A 19633-nucleotide genomic window follows, 5' to 3' on the forward strand; every position below is an offset into this window, starting at 1 on the left:
ACGTCCCACCAGTCGCCTAGGCACAAAAGATGACACACCCTGTGTTGCTACACACCCATATATCAGAGCCTCAACAAGACACAAAAAGAATCTCAGTAAATGTCACACACACACAGCCACACATAAATGGGATCATATTATCACACACCCATGTGGCGTCCCGAACCTTCCCAATCCGAAAGTCTCACACTCCCTACAGCTTACCTCACACATACCGCACACTCGTACCATATCGCACAGGCTGAATACCCCTCACAGTAGCACCCACGGACGCCAAATAACAACATCAACGATCTCTATACACAACTCACATTGCAACACAAGGAATGAAACAGAGTGTCGCTCACAACCATGCTGTCCCTTGTGTCACTGAGGGTCACGCAGGCACAGAATCACCCCCACACACACCTCTAGCTTGTTGGGAGGAGGCTTTGGTGGAGGCGAGTACTCAGCCTTAGCGTCTGTAAGGGGGCGTGAGCAAGGATAGCTCGGTGGGCGTAATGCGGTAGGCGTAATGCCCCGGCCGGCCCCGCCCCGCCCCACTCGGCCCCGCCTTCTAGGGGGGTGGTTGTCTCTAATAGGCTGAACGCTGAGTGACAAACTGCCCTAGCACCGCCCACTCCCTTCCCTAGATGGGGGCACGGCTTCTACTTCTAATCGCCTATCGGAAAAGGGGGTCTTGAAATGCAATTTGACTCCTGCTCCGCCCACTCACGCTTTTCCCAGCAGGAGGCGTGGTTGGCTCGGTCCCGCCCTTTGAACTCAAATTAGGGGGTGGAGTCGGAGGCGGGAAACGTCGTCTGGCCCCGCCCCCTCCTTCTGTGTGGAGGAGAACGCGCTGCGCGCCCCACCTTGCAGCTACTGGGTTCCCGCGCGTCCTCGGAGTTCTCAGCTTTTCGGGCCCTGGACCCTGCAACATGGCTGTCAAGAAGATCGCGATCTTCGGTGCCACCGGAAGGACCGGGCTCACCACACTGGCGCAGGCGGTGCAAGCAGGCAGGAGCCGGGGAGGGTGGGGGAAGTCATGAGCACCGGGCGGAGCTCTGGGAAAGGTCGTTCTGGGGCCGGGTGAAGACCACACGAGGCGGTGTGTGCCCCAGCCTGTGGGCCAACAAGTGGTCAGGGGGGCAGAAATAGAGGACTCTGAGATTAAGCTTTACAAAGTGAGTCCAAGGCATAAAGGAATTAACCTCGGGAACCTGGAGACTCCTCTGACAGTTATATGCAAACCAGGGGCTATTATGAAATGCTGTGACTGTGGTGGTGGTCCTAGTTAGCACACCCAGAAAGGGTTTTCTGAGCCAGTACCAGCTTGGCACACAGCCAGCCGGGCCATCTCCCTACACGTATTAAAATCCTGGTGAGCCTCATTTGGAATGGAAACTAGTGTGTTACCCACTTGACACATAAGAAAACTGAGACGGAGAGGACTGTGCCAGGATTTGAACTCTGGTTCATGCTCTTGAGCACGCCAAAAAAAAAAAAAAGAAAAAAAGAAAGAAAGAAAGAAAGAAAGAAAGAAGGAAAGGAAGAAAAAAGTCCACAAAAAAAACGTCCACAGGCTTATAGTTTGGTCACTGGAACAGAAAATCGCAAAGGTTAGGCAGCATGTTACTTCGAAGAGAATGGAAGGGATCACACTAGAAGACAGGGTCAGTCTAAGAACTGTAGTTTTGGGAAGGCCATTGAACTAAAGTTTTGGGGCTGCCCTGGAGGAGGGCGCAGGATCCCCCAGCATCCCCTGGCTCCTTGGCCTAGAAATTAACTTTGGACCAGACCTGAAAGTTCCAGATAAAGGGCCACACCCTTGCTAGCCTTGGCGATTCTTAAGATACTGACTATCAGAGTGACCCAAAAGGGTGGAGGCCACCAGCAGCCCAGTACATTTGGATTCCCAGCCCAACTCCTGCTTTGGGTGAGGTCTTCTAGAAGTTCCATTTCTCACTTCCACCTCCACCCCCCATGGGTTGTCCTTCTCCCCGGGGACTTAGTGAGGCCCTTAATTCATGGCAAAGGAGAGAGCCCTGGATCTCCTGGTGAAAACCAAACTATAGTTTGGCTGTAGTGATGTGCTCCAGTAATTTCCCCCACCACTGGAGAGGCAGACGTAGGCGACTCAGGATATCAAAACTTGGCTACGCAGCAAGTTCAAGGCCATCGTGGGCTACCTTAGACCCTATGTCAAAACAACAAAACAAAAGCAAGCTGCTGATAAATCATTTCTAGGGAGGAACAGGGAAGGGAAGAGAGAAGTTGAGAAGTGCTGTGTCACCATGCACTTGTGGAGTATCCTGTTAAATACCTTAATCCCCAATACCACTGTTTACCGATGGCTCACCCTGCTGGTCACAGGCGGAACTTCACGCAGGAATTTCGGGAGGCCTGGCCTGGCCTGTTTCTCCTCGTGTTTCAGAAAAGCCTCTAACAGAAACAGGAAGAGGAAAAAAAAAAAAAGAAGAAGAAAAATAAGAGGCAGGGAGGGAGCAGGCGATATAGCTCTCAGAGATGAGGCACCTGCCTAGAAACCACTGTTAGAAGAGGCTTGAGGGGGGCATGGCTCAGTAGGTCCCATTGCCTGACATGCCCAAGGCCCTGTGTACAACCAAGGAAAACAGGTGGCCAGGAAGGGCTTGGATTTTATTTCCTCAATGTTGTTCCGTAGGGCCAAGGGTCTGACAAACATGAACTCTGGGGTCATCCTGTACATTTTTTTTTTTTTTGAAAAATTTTATTGGATTTTTTTAAATTTCAAAAGTTATTCCCTTTCCCGGTTTCCTGGACATAAGTCCCCTATTCCATCCCCCTCCCGGTCTTCTGTAAGGGTGCCCTCCCCCCACATCCTGCACATTTAAGTAGCCAGGTCTACCACATACCACAGTGATGTGGCCAAATGTTTTGTCATTTACTGTTAGAGACCTAAATATCTGTAAAATAAATAAAAGAAAGAGAAAAGAAGACCAATACTGAAGCAATAGTTGCAGGCTAGACAGATGGGTCAGTGGGTAAAGGTACCTGAGAAACTGAATTGAATCCCCAGAAAGAGAGACACAGCTCAGAAAACTTGACCTCTGACTTCCATACACACACACACAGATAAATAAGAGTAATAGATAAACAGGTTGCTAGCTGGGAGGTGGTGGTGCAAGTGTTTAATCCCAGCACTTGGGAGACAGAGGCAGATAAATCACTGTGAGTTCGAGGCCAGTGTGGTCTACAGAATAAGTTCCAGGACCGCCAGAGATACACAGAGAAACCATGTCTCAAAAGGGGGGGGGGTGCCTTGAGACACTGATTAAGTGACTTACAATGTAGAAAGTGCTTAGAACCATGGCTCATGTATGGTCGGTGCCTATACTCCTTGGCCAAGTGAACTCTGATAGATTATAGCCCAGTCTTGAATGTAGCTCTGGCTTTCTCTACCCACTAACTGTGTGCTCACGGCTAGTTACCTAAACCCGCCTCAGTTTTCCTTTCTTCAAAGGAGGTATGAGGACAATAGCTACTTTGTAAAATTGTTACAATCTAGGACTTTTCAAAGGGGTCAGTGTGAGTTCTGGACTGTTTTAAGTTGGTCACAAAGGATCAAAATGTATCAAGTTGCCGCTGGAGTGGATAGAGTCTGAGCCTAGGCCCTGGCAGCCGGGTTCAACCACCTACCTTCAGTAGGATAATTAATTAATGAAAAAAATTAATAGTGAGAGCAGAAAAAGGAGATAAATTTAAGGTAGGCATGTTGGGAAGCTCCTCCAATACTCAGACTCATCTTTCTAGGTCTTGACTGAAGGTATACATTTAAATAGAAGACAAGGGGGGTTGGGAATTTAGCTCAGCGGTAGAGCGCTTGCCTAGCAGGCGAGAGGCCCTGGGTTCAGTCCCCAGCTCCGGAAAAAAGAAAAAAGAAAAAAAATAGAAGACAAGAGGCAGCCATACATAAGCAGTACCTCTTGCTCAAGGTGCAGTCATCACCGGCATCATCACGTTGCCCCGTGTCCTCTGAAGAGGTCTGACGAGTTGTCAGAACCATGAAATCTCTTCCTCTTCTGGTTGGCACAGGGCCCCAGCCTCCTCCTCCTGCCAGCATGAGACATTTGGGGGAGTTGCAGTTTTGGGGTGGGGGTGGGTGTCCACTGTTTCAAGCAATCTGGTTATCATCTGCCTTCCTGCCAGGGTGCTTACAGCATGCCGGACGTTGGTTGGATATATGGATGTACCTGTACTAGGTCAAGCAGTGAAATTTTGTATCGAGTGTTAAGATTTAAAAAAAAAACAAAAACAAAAAAAAAAAAAAACAAAAAAAAACAAAAAAAAAAAAAACCTCTTGGAAGAACCTGTATAAAAGATGAGAAAAACCTATATTCCCAGCACTCAGAGAGTGGAAGTTCAGCTTGCAGCATGTTCTGGAAAACATAGTTCAGGGCCAGCCTGTTTTGGGTGATACTTTGTCTCCAAAAAATAAAAAGGAAGGAAAGAAAAGAAAAGTTTAAAAAGGAATGAACTTTGCAACTTATTCTCCAACAGGAAGAGAAGGGAAGAGACAGATTTGTACATGTATGAATGTATTTCTATGCAAATATATAAATTCTACACATTACACGCTATGTACATAAGTAAAAAGAGGAAGCAGGCTGAGAGAAGCTTGCAACCTCTCTATAGCTGAGTTTATTTAAAACTAAAAACTTAACAGAAAGCCTGACCAGATGTTTGACACCTGTATTCCCAGCACTTAGGAGGCAGACAATAGGAACACCACTTTCCTAAGGCCAGCCTGAGTTACATAGTGAATTCCATGATAATCTGGGCTACAGCGTGACACCCTGGCCAATAAATAAATACAAAAACCCATGAACGAATTGTTAATGATAGATGATATTGTTAAAGGAAAAAAAAATCACCACACATTTTAGGGCCAGTAAGGTGGCTTAGTGGGTAAAGGTGCTTGCTGCCAAGCCTGATGACCTGAGTTCGATCCCCAGGATCCACATGAGTAGAAGGAGAGAACTGACTTCCCACAAGTTGTCCATACACAATTTACAGGTGCACACGTGGTAAAATACATGTAAAATATTAAAAATAATGTAAATAAATGCAAAAGATAAAAGCCTGTATTTAATCATTCTCACAGAAGCTGTCATGGGAGAAAGATATGATCTGAGTGTGTGCTGTCTGGTAGCTTCTAGCTGCGTGTGCTTCTTGCCTCTTTTTATTTTATTTTCTATCCTTTTTTATGTATGTTTTGTCTGTGCATTCCTTTTATATCTGGTGGCCATGGAAGCCAGAAAAGGAGGCCAGATCTCCTGAAAAAAATGGCCTTGTAGACAGTTGTAAGCAGTCACCCTGTGGGTCCTGAGAGTCAAAACCAGATCTTCTGATAGCATAGCAAGTGAGCTTAACCACTGAGCCATCTCTTCAGTGTGAATTGTGTGGTTTGCTTGGTTTTTTGTTTGTTTTGTTTGAAACAGTGTCTCCCTGTGTAGTCCTGGTAAGCCTGGAACTGAACTTTGAACTGGCTTTGAACTCAGAGATCCACTGGCCTCTGCCTCCTGAGTGCTGGGATCAAGGTGGTGCATCAGAAGCTGCTGTCTAGGCCGGGCAGCAAATGAGCTTCAGGAGCCTCCTTCTTCAGTAGTCACAGGGCCATCTTCAAACTCAGGTACATGGGGGCAGGGAGCTGAGCCTTTGTTTATGAGGTGTGAGGGACGTGGGAAGCAAATGTGAGCCCCAAGACTCCCGGGGCTATCAGTTATTCCTAGGTCAGCAGAGAGTCAGGATGGAGCGAAGAAAAGAGATTTAGAGATCCAGGGGAAGAGGGTCGGACGCAGAGAGCACACACCAGGAGCAAAGGCCGAGAAGTCGGAAACAGTAAGGTAAACTGAGGAATCGGATGAAGTACCGTAGGCGAAGGAAATGGTTTCTCTGAGAGGAGAAGCCAGAGGAGCCCAGAAAGGTGCTGTCCTGAGCAGTGGGAGTTTTACTGCAAGGTATGCAGGGACCAGGAAGGACCTGGACAGGGAGATGCTTCTGTCTAGACTGCGTTTCCAGGGGGCAGGACAGGGCCCTGGAGTCCAGGGAGGACCCAGGCAGGGATGAAAAAGAAGACTCTGGCTGAGTTCATACAAGAAAATAAATCCTGAGATGATTAAAAAGCATCACAAGTCGGGGCTGGGGATTTAGCTCAGTGGTAGAGCGCTTACCTAGGAAGCGCAAGGCCCTGGGTTCGGTCCCCAGCTCCGAAAAAAAGAACCAAAAAAAAAAAAAAAAAAAGCATCACAAGTCATTGCTGATGGTGCATGCCTATCATCCCAGCAGTTGAGAGGTTGAGGCAAGAGGATTGCTATAAGCTGAAGGTCTGCCTGGGCTGCACAGTAAACTCCAGTCCACTCTAGGCTACAGTGTGAGAATCTGTCTTAAAATAAAAACAACAGCAATAATAATAATAACAACAATAATAATGATAATAAATTAACTGGGGTCTGACGAGATGGCTTAGTGGTTGAGAGCCCTTGTTGCTCTTGTAGAGGACCTGAGTTCAATTCCCAGCACCTACATCAGACAATCTTGTAACTCTGGCACCTTTGGCCTCCATGGGCAACTGCCCTCAAATGCACAGACACACACCTGCCTTCGAATGCACAAACACATAATTAACAAGAAACAAAAATTTAAGTAAATAAAATCTTTTTAATGAGTTAAGGGCTGGAGAAATGGCTCAGCATTTAAGAGCACTGGCTGCTCTTGCAGAGGTCAGGAGTTTAGTTCCCAGAACCCACATGGTGGCTCACAACTGCCTGGTATGTCAGTGACAGCATGCTCATGTACATTAAATAAATAAATACATCTCTTTTAAAAATGAGTTAAAATTTGGCATGGAGATTAAAGCCTGTCGCCCCAGCACTCTGGATGTGGGAGCTGGAGACCCAGACCTATCGCCCTCACCTCTACAATGAGCTCAAAGCCAAGTTGGGTTATATGAAGCCCGTCTCAAAAAAAATTAAATATAAATATAAAAGGCATAATCACGATAGCAAGCCCTCACTGCTTGTTTCAGGACTGGGGCTTTGGATTCATTTGTTTTAGTATAGCTTGGTTTTTATGCATTGTTGTTGTTGTTTAGTTTTGGTTTTTCTATGTGGGATTCAAATCGAATGCCTTGCATATGCAAGCATTTTGTGGCTGAGATTCTAAACCTTTTAAATTTTTATATTTTTAGATTCTTGAGCTTTTTTAATGTTCTTTTTTTTACATTCATGTCTTTCTAATATTTCTTTGTAGCATTTTTAACTATATACATGAGTCTATGTATGGGTTATGCAGGTGATTGACAGGGGTCAGAGATAGCAGACCCCTGACGCTGGAGTTGGTTAGAGTTACAGCTCCTGACCTGGGTACTGAACTCTGGTCCACTTACGTAAGAGCAGCCAGTGCTCTTGACCACTAAGCCAGCTCACTGTGGATGGTTTGTTTGCCTTCTTGCCAGCTTCTAAAACTTAAAAAAATATATAAATAAATAAGATCAAGGATAATCATGGTGTCGCAGAGGCTGAAACAGACAGATCTCTGAGTTCAAGGGCCAGCCTGGTCTACATAAAGAGCTCCAGAATAGCAAGGGCTATATAAAGGGACCCTGTCGGTCCCCTCCCTCATACCCTCACCTGGCCAAAAAATTAATAAATAATTAAAATATTGTAAAAATATTTATCTTAATATGTATGGATATTTTGCCCACCTGGTGCCCACAGAGACAGGAAAAGGGCATCAGATCCCCTGGGATTGGAGTTACAGTTGTGAGCTGCCGTGTAGGTGCTGAGACTCAAACCTAGATCCTCTATAAGGTCAACAAGTATTCCTAACCATCTCTCCCCAACCCTAGTTTGTTTTTAAGGCAAAGTCTCACATGCTAACCCAGATTGGCTTTGAACTTCTGATCATTCCACCTTGGCTTCCTGACCACTGAGATTATAGACCATCAGCAGTCACCACACCCGGCATGACTTGGTCTATTTCACTATATATACATATATTTTTTTTCTTCCTCAAATTTTTGGAACATTCATCAATCTCTCTGTTTTTTAATTGTCAAATGCTACTGCGTTATGCGTGTATGTGGGTTTAACAGTTGGTAGATGTTATGAAGACTGATAGTACCATTGTACGTGTAAAAATTTGGGGGTGAAAACATGTTTTTGCTTCCCTCAGTCTGTTATCTGGTGGCAGAACCGGCGGGTCACATGATCGAGCTGTGTGTAATCTTTTGAAAAACTGCCACAGAGGAGCTGGAGCCTTGGCTCAGTGGTTAAGAGCACTGACTGCTCTTCCAGAGGACCTGAGTTCAATTCCTAGCAACCACATGGTGGCTCACAACCATCTGTAATGGGATCCGATGCCCTCTTCTGGTGTGTCTGAAGACAGCTACAGTGTACTCACATACATAAAATAAGTAAATAAATCTTTTGAGAGAGAGAGAGAGAGAGAGAGAGAGAGAGAGAGAGAGAAATTGCCAGAATTTTCTCCAAAGTAGTCACATCATTTAGGGTTACCTCAGCACTGCATGAGAAGGGAGAGGGGCTCCTCCCCACCAGCATGCCAACCCTGACACCAGGCTTTTTCTTTCTTTCTAAAGATTTATTTATTTATTTTGTGTATATGAGTACACTTGCTGTCTTCAGACACCAGAAGAGGGCATCAGACCCCATTACAGATGGTTGGGAGCCACCATGTGAATGCTGGGAATTGAACTCAGGACCTCTGGAAGAGCAGTCAGTGCTTTTAACCACTGAGCCATCTCTCCAGCCCCAAGCTTTTCTCATTACATCACCTTGACAGGTGTGAAGCGATCTCTTATGTATAGGTTGGTTGTTTGGTCAGTGGATGGGCTTTGGTTTTTTGAATCCAGTTCTCATGTAACTCAGGTTGGCCTTGAACTCCTGACCTCTTGGATCTTCCTCATAGTTGTTAAAATTATAGGCATTATGGCAGGTAACAGATTTGGCTGGGTAGCTCTGTAGTCCTGGCTGTCCTTACACACTGTGTGGACCAGAGTGACCTCTAATTTGAGATAATCTTCCTGCCTCCCATGTGTGGGACTATACTATCATACTCTCTTTTCTTTTTATTTATTTTTTTATTACATGTTACTTGTTTAGTGTGTGTGTGTGTGTGTGTGTGTGTGTGTGTGTGTGTGCTTATTGAGGTCAGAGGACAACTTTAGTTTGGTCCTGGGTAGCCTTGTTGGATCTTCAATGCCTCTACCCACTGAGCCATCTTGCTGGCCCTTTTGCCTTTTCCTTCCTTTCTTCCTTCCTTCCTTCCTTCCTTCCTTCCTTCCTTTCTTTCTTCCTTTTTTTTTAAATATTTATTTAATGTATGTGAGTACACTGTACATGTCTTCAGACACACAAGAGGAGGGCATCAGCTCTCATTACAGATGGTTGTGAGCCACCATGTGGTTGCTGGGAATTGAACTCAGGACCTCTGGAAGAACAGTCAGTGCTCTTAACCTCTGAGCCATCTCTCCAGCCCCTCTTTCTTCCTTTTTAATTTAATTTTATTTACTTTTTTGGAGATGTGGTTTTCTGTAGCTGACCTCAGTTGCTCTGTAGCAAAGCTTGTCCCCGAGTTCTTGATTCTCCTGCCTTTGCCACCAGAGTTCGGGAATACAGGTGTGTGCTACCAGGCCCATCTGCTTTCCTTTCCTTTTTTACTTGTGGGGGCGTGGTCAAGTGGGGGTGGGAGAGGGCTCATATTTCTGTGGAAGTCTATCATTCCTCAGGGACCATCCACCACGGGTGGGGTCTCTCACCGAGACAGGTGACTGAGCAGGCTGGGCTGCCCGGCCAGCAAGCCCCTGGGATCCTCTTGACTCTGCCTCAGCTCTGAGATTACAAGTGCGCACCACCGCGTGCCTTTTCTTTTCCAGTGTCACCGTGTTTCCTGGTCAGCTCCAGCCCTTTCCCTCTCTCACTCCTGACTTTTCCCGTGGAACCTGGGTGTAGAATCCACGCTGCTGTAGCAAATGCCTTTTCCGCAGCTCTGTCCTTTTTTTCTGCTCAGCACGTTGGCGTCCTTTGAAGCACCAAAAGTTTGTGAGGTATTTTGATTTTTTGAAACAAGGTCTCACTAGAGACCAGACTGGCAAAAGGGTTGGGGATTTAGCTCAGTGGTAGAGCGCTTGCCTAGCAAGTGCAAGGCCCTGGGTTCGGTCCCCAGCTCCAAAAAAAAACAAAAAACAAAAAACAAAAAACAGAATAGAAACAGAAAAGAAAACCAAATTAAGCAAACAAAAAATCCCAAACATATTAAAATAAGAGAGACCAGGGGGCTGGAGAGATGGCTCAGTGGTTAAGAGCACTGACTGCTCTTCCAGAGGACCTGAGTTCAAACCCCAGCAACCACATGGTGGCTCACAACCATCTGTAATGGGATCTGATGCCCTCTTCTGGTGTGTCTGAAGACAGCTACAGTGTATTTGTATATAATAAATAAATAAATAAATAAATAAATAAATAAATCTTTAAAAAAAAATAAGAGAGACCAGACTGGCCACAGACTCACTGAATTCCAACTGCTGGGAGTAACGGTGTCAGCATGTTTGCACAGCCATGTGTCTTCAATTTTGATGAAGCCCCATCATCTGGTTTTGCTTTTCCTTGTGCTTCTGATGTCATAGCTAAGAACCCATCTTCTAACATGTGGCCATCAAGATGTGTTCTTATATTTTCTTCCAATAAGTGATAGTCTTCTCTTATTTATGTCTTTGACCATTTGGATTCATTTTTTAAAAAACTTTTGACATTTTTATTATGTGTATTGTGACCCTAGCATGAGCCTAGGCAGATCCCAGGGGCTTGCTGGCCGGGTGGGAAGAACAGCTCCAGGGTGTTGGTTCTCTCCCTGTACCATGTGCATCCCAGGATCGAACTCAGATGGTCAGGCTTGGCAGCAATCACCTTTACTGGCTGAGCCACCTCACTGGCCCTTGGGTTAAATTTTGTATATTTTGTGAGGTAGGACTTCCACTTGAATCTTTTACATTCAGTGTCCTAGTAACAGGTGTTAAATACTGGTTTTGTTTTCATTTGAGACAAAGCCTCATGTAACATAAGGATTCATGTGTTCAAAGTTATCCTGGGCTATATTGTGAGTTTAAAGCTGGCCTGGGCTACATGAGAGCGAGGAAGAGGAGGGAAAAACTAAAGGGGGAGGAAGAGGGGGTTTAGCTCAGTGGTAGAGCGCTTGCCTAGCAATCGCAAGGCCCTGGGTTCGGTCCCCAGCTCCGAAAAAAAAGAAAGAAAAAAAAAGATAAAAAAGGGGGGAGGAAGAGAAGGAGAAGGGAGTGGGGAGAGTAGGAGAGGGGGAGAATTTTCGAGGGGAGGGGAAAAGATAAGGGCGAGGAACGGAAAGGAAAGAAAGGAGACAGAAACAAAAGCATGGAGAGATATTTTCAGTGTCATCTTACCAATGGTACCAGCATAGGACCTAAAGGCTAGAGAGATGAAGCGGTTTGCCCAGGTCATCACGAAGCTAACTCTTGCAGTAGGGCTGGGATCCCAAGCCAGGGTTGATTTAAGGATTAAAGGAGAGAATTGGTATCTGGGACACAATGTGTGTTAATTGCAGAAATGTTATTTACAACATTTATAGAATGTTATGAATGTCCGGTGCAGTGCCGCGGGCCTGTCACTGCAGCTACCCAGGAGGCTGAGGCTGGACCATCCTTAAGTGTCAGGCCAGCGTGGGCTACAGGGAGTTAAAGGCTAGCCTGAGCAAAACCTCGAGATCCAGCTTCATCATGAAAATTAAAGTGAGCTGTGGATGCAGCTTGGCTGGTAGAACACTTACTTAGCGTGCATGAGGCCCTGGGCCCCATCAGCTAGAGAGCACGCTCCTCCCACACTAGCACGGGGAGGTGGAGTTGGGATGAACAGGAGTCTGAGGCCAGTCTGTAATACACGAGACTGTGTCTCAAAGAGCCAATAAATACAAGATTAAAGTTAAAAGAGGTGGGTGAAGACATAGAACTTAGAGTGGAGGACTTATTTCATCTCAGGGACTCCCTAGGTTCTGTTCCTGCTTCCCCCAGGGGTTATTTAGTATCGGCAGCAACATCTTCATCACTGTATCAGAATGTAAAAGTCTCCCATCATTTACTTGTGAAATTGGTGTAGGCGGTACTCAGAGGTATGGACACTCTTCTATTTTTGCTTTTTCTGTATCATCTTCAGACTAAGAGACAAATCCCTGTGACAGGTGCAAACAGTGACTGCAAAGTTTTTATTGATTTATTAATTGATTGATTTGATGACTTTTAGTTGTTTTTCATCAATTTTTTTTTTCAAGTTAAGGGGTGAAACACAAGGCCTCAGTTATGCTAGACAAGCACTTTGGCGGATTCTAAGCAGGGGCTCAACCACTGAGCCACGCCCTCAGCCCCTCACTGGGGGATTCTGGGCAGGGGCTCTACCACTGAGCCACGCCCCCAGCCCCTCCCTCAATCCTTTCTTTCAAAGTTTTCTTTGAAACAAAGTCTCACTAATTACTCAGAAGGTTCCATCCTCATACCCCTGCCTTCTGAGTAGCTGAGTCACTGGCCTTTGAAACCACAGGGGTTTTTATCTTCAGTGAACACTAGTGATACCCTGGACTAAGGATGGGGACTAATCCCAGCTTCATTCAGTCTCTGAGAGTTTGGTCCCTCACTTTCCTCATGGATGGGGGACTATAGAGCAAGAGATATGCCAGGGATTAACCATTTCCTTCCTGGGGGGGTGGTGAGGGATAATCAGGGGTAGTTCCATAGAGACCTACATTCAGATCATTTTTGAGCCAGCAGGAAGGTATGCCCTATTTTAAGAGCTAGCTAGATATCAGCTGTTAATTTGCCAGCCTGAGGGTCATTGCCCAGGAATAAGGCTGGGAAAGGAGAACCCTGGGAAGAAAATAGGTTTAAGGGTTCACAACATCCTGTAGGGTCCTGAACAGTCACCCTCCAGTCCGCTGACCTGCCTTTCTATTCCTCTTTGTCCACAGGTTACGAGGTGACGGTGCTGGTTCGAGACTCCAGCAGGTTACCGTCAGAGGGGCCCCAGCCAGCCCACGTGGTGGTGGGAGATGTTCTGCAGGCGGGCGATGTGGACAAGACTGTGGCTGGACAGGATGCCGTCATCGTGCTACTGGGCACTGGCAACGACCTCAGTACTGAGCCCCCCCTTTGCCCTCGGCCCCTCCCTGCACCTCGACCTCCAGCACCACCCCCGCCCCCAGCCCCACCCTTGCCACCCCTGCCACCGCCGCCACCGCCACCTGCCAGTGACAGCCACTCTCTGTCCCCTCTAAGGTCCTACTACAGTAATGTCCGAGGGCACCCGGAACATTGTGGCAGCCATGAAGGCACATGGAGTGGACAAGGTCGTGGCCTGCACCTCGGGTGGGTGGTGGGGTCATGGAAGTGGGGCTGAACTGGGAAGGGGGTGAGTACTGAACAAGCAGCCCCCAGTCCTCTGAAATATGGCATTAAAGCTATCCCAAGTTATCAGACATTCATTGAGCACCAATGGCTAACGTAGCAGTGTGCCCTGGATTCTGCACCCACAGGGCTCATAGATAGAAATGCGATGACAAACAGATCCGTGGTTGAACTGATCTCCCAGATAAGCAGAGCCAAGATAGAAAAGGCACTACGGAAATATCAGGAATGGCAGTGGACAAGCCTGGGAAGAAAATCGTAGCCAAGAGGTGGGAGACACCTCACAGAGAATGTGACGCAGCTTTGGTAACTGCCAACTCGCTGCCTTCCCCAGTTAATGTATAGAGAAACTGACATTAAACAAAAGTTCCTGGGGGCCTGGAATGTGGCTCAGCAGTAGAGCCCCTGCCTAGAATCCCCCAGTGAGGGGCTGGGGGCGTGGCTCGGTGGTAGAGCCCCTGCCTAGAATCCCCCAGTGAGGGGCTGGGGGCGTGGCTCAGTGGTAGAACACCTTCCGGCTTGTACAGAGTCCTAGGTTCTATCCACAGGATTGAAGTAATCCTTAGTAATCTGGAAGGAGTTAATAATAGCAATTCCGATGGCCTGCAGGTGTGTATGCAGATACAGCATTCACATACATTAAATAAATATTTTTTAAAATTGTTTTATTTATATATGTATGAGTGCATTGCCTACATGTTAGTCTGCATACCATATTTGTGCCTGGTGGCCACTGTGGCTAGAAGATCCCCTGGATCTGGAGTAATAGGAAGTTGTGAGCCACCCCGTAGGGGCTGGGAATCAAACCCAGATCCTCTGTAAGAGCAGTAAGTGCTCTTAATCGCTAAGACACCCTTACTCACACCTCCGAAATTCTCAGTTGTTACTGGAGCAGTCAAAAGTCAGTTGGCAGAGAGCTTACAGTGCAATCATGGGGGCTGAATCGGGGTCCTCAGCACCCTCATTAAAAGCCATGCATGGCGTTATTCCTGTAATCCTAGCTCTAAGGAGGTAGAAACAGAAAGATGTCTGGGGCTTGCTGGTCAGTAGCCCAGCTAAATTGCTGAGCTCCAGATGCAGAGAACGCCTTTGTCTCAAAAACTACAAAGAAGAGCCCTTGAAGGAACCCAACCTCGACCTCAGCCCTTCCCATGCAGTGCGTGCACGGGCACACATATCACACATACCAGTTTTTAAATGTGTTTGTTGTGAGTGTGTGGAGGACGTGCATATGGAGGTCAGAGGACAACTTGGCAGGAGTCAGGTGTCTCCTCCCACCATGTGGCTTCCATGTTGTCAGGCTTGGTGGCATGGCTCCTCCTGCTGGGACCTGCCTTCACAGTTGGCAGGCAATGGTAAGCCACCTAATTATGCTCAGCCCAGGCTAACCCTGCCCTGTGTCTATTCCCACTAGCCTTCCTACTCTGGGACCCGAGCAAGGTGCCCCCTCGCCTACAGGACGTGACCGATGACCACATCCGGATGCATAAGATTCTGGAGGAGTCAGGACTGAAGTACGTGGCTGTAATGCCCCCACACATTGGTGAGTGGGACGCGGAGTGGGGGCGGGGCGACGATATCACCACCAGCATGTTCTCCATCGGAGAGCTTGGCCCAGTCTTCCCCGGCTCCTCTAAAACTGGCAGCACTGGGTTCATATGCAGATGCACACCCATAGAAGAGAAAACTATGGGCTGGTAAGATGGCTCAGTGGGCAAAGGCTCCTGCCTGTCGAGCCCTAGGACCTGAGATCAATTCTGAGACCCACCTGGTAGAAGAGGAGAAGAGCCCTCCTCAAAGTTGTCCTTTGGTCTCCACAGATGAGCTGTGGCGTGTGACTCTCTCCTCAACAACTAAATAAAACAATTTAATTTTTTTTAAATTTTAGATTTATCTTATTTATATGTGAGTCCGCTGTAGCTGTCCTCACACAAACCAGAAGAGGGCATCAAATCCTATTACAGATGGTTGTGAGCCACCATGTGGTTGCTGGGATTTGAACTCAGGACCTCTGGGAGAGCAGTCAGTGCTCCCATCCACTGAGCCATCTCTCCAGCCCAACAATTTAATTTTTTTTTCTTTTTTCTTTTTTTCGGAGCTGGGGACCGAACCCAGGGCCTTGAGCTTGCTAGGCAAGCGCTCTACCACTGAGCTAAATCCCCAACCCCCAACAATTTAATTTTTAAGAAAAACGATTTAATTTTGTAAGTAAGATGGTAATTGAAAAGCACTTTCCTCAGAGGTGGAAGGCAAGGGTACGTGATGCTCCAGAATCTGGAGCCAAAGCAGAGCAATTACCAGTTCTAGGCTGGCCTAGGGTTCGAGACGACGTTCCCAAAATCCAAAGCAGAAAGAAAAGTAGCGAATACATTTCTGTCTTTCTTAGCCTCATTTCATCTTCTGCCTCACGTAGCCCAGGCTGACCTTGAACTTCCAGTGTAGCTAAGGATGACCTTGAACTTCCGATCCCCCAGACCCCACCTCCCAATTCTAGAATTACAAATGTTCTGCGCCACACCTGGTTTGTTTGGTTTGTTTGGCTGGTTTTAATTGTTGTTTTCATTTAATTTAATTTTTATTTTATTTTATGTGTATGGTGTTTTGCGTGCATTTTTGTCTATGCACCAAGTTTGTGCAGTGCCTAAGGAGGGGAGAAGAGGGGTTTTTGATTTAGCATCTGTTTATTTCTCTTGTAAAGGCACCCAAAGGAAAATCATGTTTGTTTACTAGATGCAGAAGAGGTCACCCCTTGTAGGACTAGTACAGTTACTTTGAGAGTAATTGTAATTAGACTGGGCATGGTGGCTTATGCCTGTGATTTCAGCCCCTGGGAGGCTGAGGCCAGAGGATCCTTAGCACAGGGTCAGATGAGATCCTGTCTGCCATAATGTCCTGCCATGGCTTCTCTCCCTCTCCCTCCTGTCTCTTCCTCCTTTCCCTATCTTTTTTTTTTTTTTTTTTTTAAGATTCATTCTTAGCCAGCCAGTGGTGATACATGCTTTTAATCTCAGCACTTAGGAGGCAGAGGAAGGCGTATCTTTGTGAATTCAAAGCCAGCCTAGTCTACAGACAGAGTTCTAGGACAGCCAGGGCTACACAGAAAACCCTGCCTCAAAAAAATTTTTTTTATTTTTATTATTTTTAACTATGTGTATATGTGTGGGCATGTACACATCAGTGCAGAAGCCCGGGGAAACCAAGTGTTGGATTCCTTAGTCCCTAGAGCACCGGTTTCTAACCTTCCTAATGTGGTGACCCTTTGATACACTTCCTCATGTTGTAGTGATCTCCAACCATAAATTTTTTTTCAAAGATTTATTTATTTTATGTATATGAGTGCACTGTCACTGTCTTCATCCACACCAGAAGAGGACATTGATCCCATGACAGATGGTTGTGAGCCAACATGTGGTTGCTGGGAATTGAACTCAGGACCTCTGGGAGAGCAGCCAGTGCTCTTAACCGCTGAGCCATCTCTCCAGCCCACATAAAATTATTTTTCTTGCTACTTCATAACCGTAATTTGCTACAGTTATGGATTGTAATGTAAGTATTGTTGGAAATAGGGTTTGTCAACAGGACGGAGACTCATAGGTTGGGAACTCCCTTAGCGTTATGGGCAGTCCTGCGATGCCTGATATGGGTGCCGGGAACCAAACTCGATTCTTCTGAAGGAGCAGTAAGCGCTTTTCAGCACCAAGCCATCTCTCCAGCCCAAAACCACCCTCGTTTATTATCCCCGTTTCCTGATACTGGAAGTCGGCAAGACTCAAAAGGTAGCTCTTGCATGGGGATTGCTTGACTTGTGCATTTAGAAGGTGGCAGAGACTGGAGTGACAAGGAGTCTGGAGGAAGATGGAGCTGATCCGACAGCACAGCTACGGATGGCCTCCCTGTGTGTCCAGCGCTTCCTCGAGTTAATACAGCTGGGCTGGTAGGAAAAAGAGGCTCAAGAGACACCAGATAGGGCTGGAGAGATGGCTCAGTGGTTAAGAGCACTGACTGCTCTCCCAGAGGTCCTGAGTTCAATTCCCAGCAACCACATGTTGGCTCACAACCATCTGTAGTGGAGATCCAATGCCCTGTTCTGTTCTAGTGTGTCTGAAGACAGCTACAGTGTACTCGCATACATAAAATAAATAAATAAATCTTTAAGAGAGAGAGAGAGAGAGAGAGAGAGAGAGAGAGAGAGAGAGAGAGAGAGAGATTGATTCCAGACATTGTGGTACATACCTGTCATCCCAAACCACATGATTGAGGCCATCCTGGGTGACATAGCAAGCCTCAGTCTCAATAAAAAAGTTATTTGATGAGCTTATATGTGAAGCTCTCACCCCACTCAACCCCCACCACCACAACACACAAAACACAGACATGCGTCATATATAAAACTTAAAAAGTTAAAAAGAAGGAAAGAAAAACTAAAAAGGATGGCCAGTCATTCCCAATGTCTCTTTCTCACAGGGGACCAACCACTAACTGGGGCCTACACAGTGACCCTGGATGGACGAGGGCCCTCGAGGGTCATATCCAAGCATGATCTGGGCCACTTCATGCTACGGTGCCTCACCACCCATGAGTATGACGGACAGAAGACCTACCCTTCCCACCAGTATGACTAGGACCCTGGCCCTGGCTGGGAGGGTCCCATCCTGAGAAATGGCACACATGGAGGGATCAATACATTTTTAGCCAAGAACTTCAAATTCTTTCAGAAAACCTAATCCTAATTTTCCTCTGTCTATGTATGGTTTTTTTTTTTCGGGGTCTTACACACATGCTGGGTGAACCCTCTAAAGTTGATTGATTTACTTATCTAGGGATGGGCATAGAATGCTATGGTGCCTATGTCGAGGTCAGAAGACAATTTGAAGGTTTCAGTTCTCTCTCCATGAAGGTCCTGAGATTTGAACTCAGGTCAATAGGATTAACAACAATCACCTTTAGGCCCTGAGCCCCCTTGGCAACCCTCTTTTTTTTTTGGTTCTTTTTTTCGGAGCTGGGGGCCGAACCCAGGGCCTTGCGCTTCCTAGGTAAGCGCTCTACCACTGAGCTAAATCCCCAGCCCCGGCAACCCTCTTTAAAAAACATTAAAACAAAAACAAAACAACTTAGAGGTCTTGCTAATTTGCCCAAGCTGGCTTTGAACTATTGATCTACCTGTGTTGTGGGATATTTGATCATACTATGAACCCCAAGATTGTGTTATTTACTGAAAATACGTGTTTACAGTTGTGGTGTGGCTGAGCCCTCAGCACACAGTTTTAATCCCAAACAATGAAAGTAAAATTAGTTTGTAGAAGAAAGCACCCATGTTTGAAAGTGATGTCTAATTGAATGGCAGACGAAGTGATGAATCAGAGAAAGATTTGACAGAACAGGATCTGCCCAGCTCTCATGAGGAGAGAGAGAAAGGAAAGGGAAGCTACGTAAGAGAGCAGTGCAGAGATGGAGAGAAAGAGTAAGGAGACAGGTTGCAGAGAGAACAAGCTAGACACAGATGAAGACAGAGTGAGACAGAGAATGAGAAGGAACAATTCAGTAAGAAGCCGAGAGAAGCCAGATTGAGTCAGTCAGCTGGGAGAGGAGTTTGAGCCAGAACAGCTGAGTTGAACCAGCCAGCCAGAGTTCAGGAAGAACAAGAAAGGGTGGTCTTATTCAGCAGTGAGTCTCAGGCTGAAAACATTCTAGGCCTAGATAAGATCATACAGAGACGGTGGCTGGAGAGATAGCTCAGTGGTTAAGAGCACTAAGTGCAGGGTTGGGGATTTAGCTCAGTGGTAGAGCGCTTGCCTAGGAAGCGCAAGGCCCTGGGTTCGGTCCCCAGCTCCGAAAAAAAAAAAAAAAAAAAAAGAGCACTAAGTGCTCTTCCAGAGGTCCTGAGTTCAATTCCCAGCAACCACATGGTGGCTCACAACCACCTGTAACGGGATCTGATGCCCTCTTCTGGTGTGTCTGAAGAAAGCAATAGTGTACTCACATGTATAAAATAAATAAATACATCTTTTAAAAAATCATACAGAAGCTTCTAGGACTAGGTTAACAGACGGAGGCAGTCAGCCTAGGAGATGACAATTACATCAGGAGCATAAAAATAGCATTTGCACTCCTGCTTCAGCTTTCTGAGTACCTGAAATTGTAGGCTTGTTCTACACTGTGAAAATGTCAGTGTTT

The 19633-nt window shown here is 46.5% G+C and overlaps 1 protein-coding gene across 1 annotated transcript; it reads left to right on the forward strand.

The window, feature by feature from the left end:
- Positions 1-774: 774 nt before the first annotated feature.
- Blvrb (biliverdin reductase B) lies at positions 775-18201 on the forward strand. The gene is given in 5 exon segments (NM_001106236.1): positions 775-996; positions 13024-13188; positions 13331-13420; positions 14874-15002; positions 17924-18201. Coding segments are annotated over 5 exon segments (621 nt in total). The 5' UTR covers positions 775-917; the 3' UTR covers positions 18082-18201.
- The last annotated feature ends 1432 nt before the right edge of the window (positions 18202-19633 follow it).

The sequence above is a fragment of the Rattus norvegicus genome, chromosome 1 (assembly GCF_021556685.1).
Source record: "Rattus norvegicus strain SHRSP/BbbUtx chromosome 1, alternate assembly SHRSP_T2T, whole genome shotgun sequence".
In the NCBI taxonomy this organism is placed as follows: Eukaryota; Metazoa; Chordata; class Mammalia; order Rodentia; family Muridae; genus Rattus; species Rattus norvegicus.